At 39.9% G+C, this 10,846-nt stretch overlaps 1 protein-coding gene across 1 annotated transcript in view; it reads left to right on the top strand.

Moving 5' to 3' along the window:
* The window catches only part of lrrc4bb (leucine rich repeat containing 4Bb), a 9,298-nt gene extending 2,517 nt beyond the window's left edge, over positions 1–6,781 (top strand). The window contains exons 2-3 of the mRNA XM_034860573.1: positions 1,845–2,450; positions 2,572–6,781. Coding sequence (XP_034716464.1) covers positions 2,208–2,450; positions 2,572–4,566 — 2,238 coding nt within the window. The 5' untranslated portion in view covers positions 1,845–2,207 and the 3' untranslated portion in view covers positions 4,567–6,781. The remainder of the gene's footprint in view (positions 1–1,844; positions 2,451–2,571) is intronic.
* Positions 6,782–10,846: the final 4,065 nt, after the last annotated feature.

Below are 10,846 nucleotides of genomic sequence, written 5' to 3'. Positions count from 1 at the left end.
GGAGTTGTGCAAAGGGACTGCAAACAGTAACATTTGGGTTTTAACATGTGTAGTCATTTTCTCATTGGAGATGGGCAATGTGTTATTTCTCTCTGGCAGTTACAGTCAGGATGGTTGTAGATATGCATGTGTGTGTGTGTGTGTGTGTGTGTGTGTGTGTGTGTGTGTGTATGTGTGTGTGTGTGTCTGTGTTTGTGGTGGAGAGAGAGGTAGAAAGAGTCTATGGGATGTGCGGAGCATTTAAAAGGTCTATTTTTAGCATACGCTCCCTCATGAGCTTTCTTCATAGCTGCTTTAAGAGTTCTCAGAGCTATGTTTTTAATAAAGACTGATGTTGACATAATCCTCAGACCATGTAGATATTAAGATTCAGGGAAAATCTGTTCCCACTGTTGCGATAATAGAGGCCAAGGTTTAACTGTGCTTTCTTAGGTCTCCCTGGACTTATGTGAATGTATATTTTCATATAATATACATTCAGTTTGTATTCTTCTAGATAGAGGTATCTGGTAAGTAAATGACACTACATACACTAAATGCTGTGATGGGAATAAACCTTAAGCTTTAAGTCAAATATAAGTTGATTTAGTGCACCAAGGTGCTGCTGATCAGATCTGAACAGGAAATGTTCATCAGCCACTGCTAAACACGGTAATGTGGTATAGGCCATTGGACAGTAAAAACACAAGATGGTGAGTGAGCAGGTTGCCACAGCAACCGTGTTTCTAGGAGCGCATGCATCATTGCTGCATAGGAGAGGATATGCTAAGGACTGCCATGGAGATTTAAAAAAAAAAATCAACTCTTCATTAGGGAGAAAACCTAGACAATTTAGAAAATATACAAGAATTTCCAAGAGTTATTTGATGTAAAATCTCAAAAATGGTAACACAGTAGTCAAATCAGTGACAGGTTACAGAGATCTTCATATTTGTTTTTAACAGACAGCATAGGCTTGTGACTGTGAGAGTCAGAGCGTAGAACATAGCGTGCTTGAGAAAACAATGAACACTTTCTTCCTGGTCTAATCGTTTAGAAAGGAAAACAGTCCAACCTTTTCTAAATTTAGTGAGTCTGCTGATGCTTGCAGCCATTTCTATGTGACGTCCTCTCAAGCAAAGACACACAAATACACAATTGTGTAAAACAAAAACCCTTAAAGTACTTTGCACCATATTCTTGTCTTTGTTCACAATACATGGTTGTTATTTTAATGTTTGGTTCATCAACTTTAGTGGGTGGGGATCTTGTCTGATTGTGCGTGGCTTGTGCGTGGTGTGCATTGCAGTTACATTTCAGAAGTCAATAATCATTCCTTCATATCTTAATTGCTAAATTACTGCTGCTGCCTCATGATGGATTGCACGAATGTCTGCATTAACCTTAGGTCTAGATGACTTATTAATAACTTGGCATACTTTTAAATGTGAGATTCTACTTCTGTCAGTATGTATTAGAGTAGAACGTTCCAGGATCATAAAGTGGGCGATGAGACCGTTATCCTAATGGGTCTGTTGCAGCACTTGTGACCCAGCTTAAATTTTAGAATTTTGTGGCCATTTCAGACCATGACTCAGATGTTAAGTTCAACGTATGAAGAAAATGGCAGCTGACTCCACAGTTAGACTACAGGCCACAGATTGAGAGCCTATTCTCAGAAACAAAAGCCTCACCGAGCTTGTCATGCACTCTGGTTAAAAGAGCATTGTAATGTTTTGAGATATAAATTCAATTCTGGTAATACTTACATGTATGTATGTGCTATGGTAATATCTTAAAGCTACATCACTCTTAACTTACCTGACCTCCTTCCTCTCTCTCCTTTTCTCTCTCCCCTTCTACAGGGAGAAGCTTCAGCCTCCACAAAAACAACACTTTCAAGAGCAAACCCTCCCCCAAATTTGATTTCTATTTTAAAAATTGTAATGGGAAACAAAAATAAAGAGTTTCCCCTTAAATGACATGTTAAAAAAAGAAAGGCATTTGACAGTCAAAGAAGCATGAGCAAAGTAAAATAAGAATCTATTAATGCTAAATAGATTCTTTAATATAACATTAATCTTTTCCCTCTCCGTTTTTAAAGTGACTGCTTGAAGGAGAAAAAAAGAGAAATACAATATGAACATCAAGATAAGCACTTAAATTCCCCTGTTTGGAGGTGACTTATCAACATCATAGCAATAGGGGTGGGTCATGACTCAGTTGCCATGCGTGTTGTCATGGTGACCAACCCCTGTACCCCTTCCCCCCTCCTCTGGTTGGTCCAGCTTTTGTTGTGGTTTCACAACCATGGACCACAGCTGACAGAGGCAGCACCCCCCTGCCCCAACCCCTGTACCTGCTCCAATCAGGCGAGCCGTGTCATCTGTACAAGGAAGAGTTTAGATCAAGTCCCAGACAGTATTTCAGAGAACACAAGATACCTCAATCTACAAGAGAACACAATTCAGGTAAATATGGCTTAATCTTAACCTGCAAACGGACCATACATTCAGAGTGAAATAATACATGTTGACAGTAGTAATTCTGATGTTACTACAACATGACTCCATGTTTTTGTTTCCACACCAGGTGATCAAGTCTGACACATTTAAGCACCTGCGGCATTTGGAAATCCTCCAGCTCTCAAAGAACCACATCCGACAAATTGAGGTTGGAGCTTTCAATGGCCTTCCCAATCTCAACACGCTGGAGCTTTTTGACAACCGTCTCACAGTGGTACCGTCACAAGCCTTTGAGTACCTGAGCAAGCTAAGGGAACTATGGCTACGAAACAACCCCATTGAGACATTGCCCGCATTTGCCTTTCACCGTGTTCCCTCTTTACGCCGTCTGGATCTAGGGGAACTCAGAAAGCTGGATTTCATCTCAGAGGCTGCCTTCGAAGGTCTGGTCAACTTGCGCTTCTTGAATCTTGGCATGTGCGGCCTGAAGGACATCCCTAACCTCACCCCACTAGTACGACTAGAGGAGTTAGAGCTGTCAGGGAACCAGTTGGGTTTAGTGAGGCCTGGATCCTTCCAGGGTCTTGTGTCTCTTCGCAAGCTGTGGCTAATGCACTCCAGAGTGTCAGTCATTGAACGCAATGCTTTTGATGACCTCAAAAACTTGGAGGAGCTCAACCTCTCACACAATTCCCTACATTCCCTACCCCATGACCTCTTCACCCCTTTGCACCAGCTGGAGAGGGTACATCTCAACCACAACCCCTGGGTGTGCAACTGTGATGTTCTGTGGCTCAGCTGGTGGCTGAAAGAAACTGTTCCCAGCAACACTACATGCTGCGCTCGATGCCATGCGCCTCCAGCTATAAAAGGCAAATACATTGGGGAACTAGATCAGAGCCACTTCACCTGCTTTGCCCCAGTGATTGTTGAGCCACCCACTGACCTTAATGTCACTGAGGGCATGGTCGCTGAGCTCAAATGTCGTACTGGAACCTCGATGACCTCTGTGAATTGGTTTACTCCAAATGGCACTCTAATGACCCACGGATCATACCGAGTTAGGATCTCAGTGCTTCATGACGGAACACTGAACTTCACAAACGTCACCGTGCAAGACACTGGGCAGTACACTTGCATGGTAACCAACTCCGCTGGAAACACCACTGCGACCGCTGTGCTCAATGTGTCCGCTTCAGACCCCAGCAACAGCTACAGCTATTTCACCACTGTCACTGTGGAAACCGTCGAGACAGTGAGAGGAGATGAGGAGAACTCAGCAAGACAGTATATTAACGAGACCTTCATAGATTTCCCTAATCCTACTGTTCAAAGAGGGGTGTTAGAGGGTCGACCTGGCATCACTATTTCACCTTCTCTCTCCTCTCTTTCCTCACTGTCCCCACGAGCCAACAGAGCTACTGAAAATGCAGTGACTGTGTCCATAATGGATGTAACTAATATTCCAGGCTTGGATGATGTAATGAAAACAACTAAGATAATCATTGGTTGCTTTGTGGCCATTACCTTTATGGCAGCTGTAATGTTGGTGGTCTTCTATAAACTTCGAAAGCAGCACCAGCTACACAAGCATCATGGACCTGCCAGAGCCATTGAAATTGTCAATGTGGAAGATGAGATCGGAGCTGGGGCCGGGAGTGGCATCTCAGGTGGTTCAACGATGAATTCTGGCAGTGGAGAAGGAACCCTAAGGATACATCATCCAGAAATAGTCAACCTTCCCAACATTGGCCGTACAGATACTCTCAACCATTACTACAAGAGCCATCATTTCAACAACAACGTGATGGGTCTTAGTATTGGCTCTGACGGGATGGGACAAGGAGTGATCCTTAATAGCAAGAACCAGCAAGTCCAGGATATCCCCATCTCCTGTACCTCAGTCCCAATCTCTACATCTACTTTGCTCACCTCATCAGGCAATGGCACCAACATCAACCCCTGTTCTATGTCCCCACCGCTGCCGATGTCTCTCCCCATGCCTACCATGGGCTTACATGGATCGATCAAGGGTTTCATGGGCCATAACCAGAATCCTCAAATGGAGCCTCTTCTCTTCAAGGGGAGCTCGAAGGAAAACGTCCAAGAGACTCAGATCTAAAGACAAAAGCGAGAGTATAGGGAGAGAGTGAGCAAGAGTCGGAGACAGAGAGGGGATTGATGTTGAGTTTATGCGCGGAATGATTAGACACTAGAGTGCATTGACATTACACCAGGAGAGAGGATAGACTGACACGGCAATACACAAACACATAGACTTTTCCATGTCAGTGTACTGAGCCAAGGATTACCACAATGGACCACTTGTGTTTGTAGGAACGATCATGGCCATGGACATGGAGATCAAGGAATGGACATTACTACAATGTAAATCTGTGCCAAAGCAAATGTTTTTTGCAGTTTCTACAAGCTGTGTTCTCGTAGGGAAAAACTAGCCCTTCAGAGTAATCAGACCCCAAATCATTGTTGGCCAGCAGAGATGAAAGACATGCACAGCACTTACAACACAGAAGATTGGAGATATTACAGAATTAAATCCAAAAGACATTTTTCTTCAACACAAAACACAAGCCACACTCTCTCTCAAGTGACTCCCTAGACTTCCTCAAGGTGACAATTATGTAGGCATAAATAGATGGACAAAAAGGTACAGTGCAGTACAAACTACTGTGAAAAATCCACAAATTATATAAATATATTTTCATTTATATATGTATCATTGCGGACTCCAATACAGAGATATTTTGGGGTGGATGTATAAGCTGGTATAGTTTGTTTCTTTGTGAATAATCAGGGGCGGCTATAGTGAAGGTTGGTTATGATACATGTTTTACGTTTGGCTACTTCTCAGAAACATAAGGGCTCAATTGCAACACTCATTGTGAATCTTTGAATTGGCTTTGTGACATGAAGTCCATTTAGGTTGTAGAACAGTAAATGCAGATCATTGTTTGACGAACTTTTTTCTGTTGCTTCGGTAATAATCTTAAAAAACTTTTGTGTTCTGAGAGCGTATTATGTATTTTGTAAAAGCCAGCTACTTGGTATTTGAATTGACAATTCTGATACTTAAATGCCAGCATCAAATAATGGTTAAAACAATGTTCCACAAACACAGAAAGGTGATCCATCGCAAAGACCTGTATGGGTAAAACAAAGTGTTGACAATGTGTTATTTGAATCAGATCAGTAGGCAGATATTTGCTTTTAGACAGGAATTTGATATGACCTCCTTGCTCATGGTTACCATAATCATGCCATAAAATGCTGTCATAAGGATGAGTAGACATCTATCTGCAGCAGCATTAAAGAAGGGATTAAACATCCATGTTAGGATGATTGGAATGAATGAAAATGTACAGTATATTAATAATAATAATGTCTGGTTGTATGACAATTGTAAGATCCACATTTTTACAGTGTAACTTTCATATGTTATATGCCATTTACGCTTATTGCGTTTCAACTATGTATTTCTTTATTTTTGTTAGTTTGATATAATGTGTACAGTTGTCTAGCCATGTATCATTACGTGTGAAATAAATCAATCATATATTGGATCGTGGCCGGTCAATATGGCAACCACATAAGAAAAGAGTGAGACTATGCAGTGCTAAAACTGGATTGAATGTATGGTTTGTGGTTTAACCATTAGTTATCCTGGTAATGATAGGTGCCAACTGTTCTATTAACATGTTCAGACAGGCCTTTAGGCACCCTCCTATATATGTTCTACAGACACTAGTGGTTTTGAAAAATTAGTGTTTTTAACAGAATTAGGTGATGACTTATTCTTAATGAAGGCACTTTTGTCTATAAGTAGCCTTCAGTATGCTTCCCCAATGGTGATTATTTTGTTCTACTTTGGAAATTGGATGAAGATTTGAGGAAGCAAGTATATTGAATAGGAAATTATCTTTTTTGTAGGAAACTAAAATGTTTGTTGCAATTGAGCACAAACTGGACCAGTTATTCCAGATAAATGTACCTGAGATAGTACTATCAACAATATCATAACCCGGTTTTCGAATGTGATGCAGATCTGTATGTTTTCTCAGTTTTTTTCTGTTGCACCCCTCCCTCAGACCTGCATACACAGGCGCTGTTTTATGTCCGTGATGATGGTTTTTCTTACAACAAGCCCACAGAAGGAATACCGAGGAATAGTAATAATAGTGGTGATAATGTGAGTGATGAATTCAGGCAAGACCCACCCAGACTGCATTGTCACAGAGGTTAATCCATGAAAGGAACATCTTCTGCATTAATGCACACCACGTTCATCCTGTTAAATGCCAAACATCTAGGGCACCTTTTAAAAAAAATATTTCTGGTTTTACCAACAATACCACATGTAAACTGGTTGATCAAATAACTTAATCACAGCCATGTTTTTCTGCCATGCATTGCATCAACTTGGTGTCTTTGGTCATGGATCTCATTCAAAAGCATAGTAAATGTAAATGTGTTGCAACCCCGCAGACAGATCCAGTGGGCAGGGTTCAATTGTAGCCCCACAGAGACACAAATAGAATATAAATGAAGGCTAAAGACACAACATATGGGCCCTTCCCTTGATGTACTACATTTGGTGGCTCTGCCATCAGATTTCAAAGAGCATACTAGATACCTCCTTGTGTGCTGTGCGTGAGGGTGCATTCCTGCATGTTAACCATGGAACAAATCTTTCTACCTGGATGCTACTGCGGCAGTGTATTATGATGGTGATTCACCTAATCAGCACATAAATGTTCCTTTCATACCTCTGGACATCCGTAACACTCAACGCAATTACTATCAATACTATTAACATTTGAACGACATGCAGAAGGGCTTTGTTACATCTTAGTATAGTGGCTGCCATTGTACATAACTTGATGCAATATAAAAGGAGGCTCATTCTGGAGCTAACAAATCGATGACCCCTTTTAATGTAGATCACAAGCTTGAGACTGTAATCGGAATATGTGCATATTGGTCAACTGTACCTCACTGTATTATATATATATGGTGGTAAATTGATGCCGTTTGGCTACAGATGGAGTACCGGCATATGTGTATCCTCTGCACTTTCCGTTGCTAACAGTGGATGCTTCAGCCCAGGTGACATTTCTTGGTTTGTCAGAAGCTCCTTAATGAAAAGGATTATCATTTCTGAGACAGCAAATTGCCTGACAAGAAAATTGAATGACCTTTTAGTCATTTAAAGGTAAGCTGTTCTGTTTGATAAAACAATGTAAAAAAATAATAACATCCTGGGACCATTTTGAAAAGCTTTTTAAAAAGACAGAGAGAGAGAGAGAGAATAGTGTAATGCTCTAGAAAAAAGTTGATTTCTTTAATACAAAATAATGATTAAAATGTCTTTTTGTGTAATTTTTTTTTATTTTCCAGTTGTTGTATCTTCGTATGTGATATTACCAATTTGGGTTTTTAGGTATTTAGGTCATTTAATGTCATCTTTCCCCACGCATTCACCCAGGTAATGTGGCAGAAGAGTGTATTACTTCAATTATAGCGAAATCAACATGCGCTGTACTTGCACTTCAATGACCGTCATACAATGACTGAGAGGTACATTATTTCACTGTTTGCTACTTCTGTGACTTCAATTTTACGTCCACTGTAAGAAATTACTCTGCTAAGGTATTTGAAACATATGCCACTTTCATTCTTTGTTGTGATATCAACCTACAGAGCACCACAACTAACTAAATGAGAAACGAGTTAACAAGTTTAACATGATGATGTTTATAATAAGTTATTGCGTGAAATTTCATAAAACAAAATGAAAAAGTCCTAACAGTTACTGTGTTTACCCTGTTTTTTTGTTTTTTTACTTTATTTATTTTGTATTTTCCCACTTAGTTATCGAATCAGGCAACAGGAAACACACTTGCAAACTAAGATTTGAGTTAATTTAAGTTAACACAATGCCCCCTTGTTCTTCTGCTATGTAATTAAATTGTAATAGCTGGTACTTGTTATTTTAAGGTCCATGCTAATGTTATTTTATTACGGCAAATGTAGCTAGACAGAATTTTTAAAGTGCCAGCAGCTAACAAACTATCAAACAGTCAAACAATTTGCAGATGTTGTGAATACATAAAACTGTTTTTTTTTTTTAAATATGATCATAAATAAATGAACAAACACAAGCTTCTAAAATTGTAGGTGGGCCCATAATTCTCTAGGAATAAAAACATCTGATCTTGCTGATTAAAATCTTAACAACAAATTAGTTGAATAATTAATTAAGAGGGGCGGCTTTAGAAAAATTCAACGGGTTGCTATAACATCCTGTAATCACTGCAGCATGGCAACCGTCTATATAAATCAAGTTGGCCATCATTTTACATTAGCGTAGTTGTACATAAACCCGCATTGCCTTTTTTTTATTGTTAGCACATGTTGTGAATTTGCAAATCTGACAAATAGGTTGTAGGAAACTAATCAGATCCTTTCAGTGAATAGTTAGACATTTCCTGAGTGTAAAAAGAACTCATTTTTATGCTGGCCAAGAATGTGCAAGGCTTCATTAAAACATAATTATCACTAATTCTTATCTTGAAAGGGTCAACAAAATCGGGCTTTTCTTCACTGTGTTGTATTCTGTTCTTCAGTTCATCTGCATGTTCCAGATTTGATATTTTTAAACTTATTTTGAACCCCGAGGTGAGGTGAAACTATGGACTGTCACAGATGTCCACTACGCAGTGCAAGCTAACCCACGTTATGAAACAGCTACCTCAAGGGATTCATATAACATCAAATTCATCAGCCATGAATGAATGTTTAGATAAAATGTTTGGGCCTTACAGCAGATACATTGTATTTAAAATGTCTTAGGGGCCACTGTGTTAAGTTATTCTTGAATGTAATTGTACTTGGCTTGTGCCCTGGTCCCCAGAGAACTCAATCCCTATGAGACTGGAAATACCTTTAAAGGTACAGTATGCTGAAAAAGCAACGGAAAAGCTATGTCTTAGTGTTTTCTGAAGACAAAGCAAAGGATTGATACAAAACTAAATGTTTGGTAACACCTTGAGGTGACTCATTTTCAAGCTGATTATTAATATCTGTGTTTTTGCTGTTTCTCAGCTTGTGGTAGTAGTGAGCAAACATACAATGAATGCCATGTTTGAAAGGGGTAAAATGAAGTGGGGTTGGTGAAGTGAGACTGTGTGTGCAGCGGACAAAAAACTACATTAATATGCACTAAAGATGAAAGAGAAAAACGCAAATACAGATACATTTAGAGCAATCTGCGATCTTGGCATGAATATGATGGTAATTTGTAATTGGTAATTTTGAATTGGGGAAAGGTGAAATTTAAAAATGCAAATTTCAGCCCTTGCAGCATAAAGCAACCATGTCCACAGGAGGTGCATTTATCACATAACCCCCCCACGGTAATTCCAGCTATGTAGTGTATTAAAAAAAGAGGAAAGTCTGATTTATATCGGTAAAATGTAACAGTCCATCATGCCTGCCTTTGCACACATGTGGTGCAGTCAATTTCTAGAATTCCACTGTGCCTGCACTGTCCTCTCCTTTTCCCAATGCTGTCTTTTCCCTTGAAATTCAATAACCTCCCAGCTGTGTGTGTTTCTCCAGGGATTCCCCAGCTCCCCTGGCCCACAGACAGACTGCAGAGTCTGTAGGGAACCTGACACAACATAAACTCCACTGCGAAGCAGAGGTGTCAGAGTCTGTGGGCTGCATCTCCGCCGATCGAGGAACCATAAAAATGTGACAGCCTTTTATTTCTTCACACTTTAAAGCTTTAAAGGCTGCAGCAAAAAAAAAGAGCAACACATGCATTTAACCCAATGGTAGTGTTCGATATGGCCATGTGGGCTGCAGTCATTGCAAAAAACTAAGTATAGATTTTGTGGCTTATTTAGGCATTGTTTATATGAGGATGGACTACAGAGAACCGTTAGCCGGCATGGCTCTGTCTGAGAATCCAAAGTATTATGGAAAGTATGAGGGAAAGATGGCCATGACCCAGATGGACCTACTTTGTGTCCATGGATAAAATGAAACCAAAAGCATTTTGATTTAAAGTCTGCTCTTTGTTTAAATATTCTGACAATTATTACATGCAACTGTGTTGGTGAACTATGAGCCAACTACTGCTGTTCTCAGAGGGCTTTTTCATACTGTGCTGAACACAATTTGCGTTTGTTTCAGTCTATATTTAGATTCCTTCTCTTCCCCCAATATCATCAAGAGCCATTCAGAAGATCATTTGGACTAAGGAATATTGTTTCCTTCCTCGACCAAAGATCTCAATTGACAATCCAAAGAAAGAGAGAGAGAGAGAGAGAGAGAGAGAGAGAGAGAGAGAGAGAGAGAGAGAGAGAGAGAGAGAGAGA

This window comes from Etheostoma cragini, chromosome 21, assembly GCF_013103735.1.
Source record: "Etheostoma cragini isolate CJK2018 chromosome 21, CSU_Ecrag_1.0, whole genome shotgun sequence".
Classification (NCBI taxonomy): domain Eukaryota; kingdom Metazoa; phylum Chordata; class Actinopteri; order Perciformes; family Percidae; genus Etheostoma; species Etheostoma cragini.
This window is presented reverse-complemented; position numbering and strand designations above follow the sequence as displayed.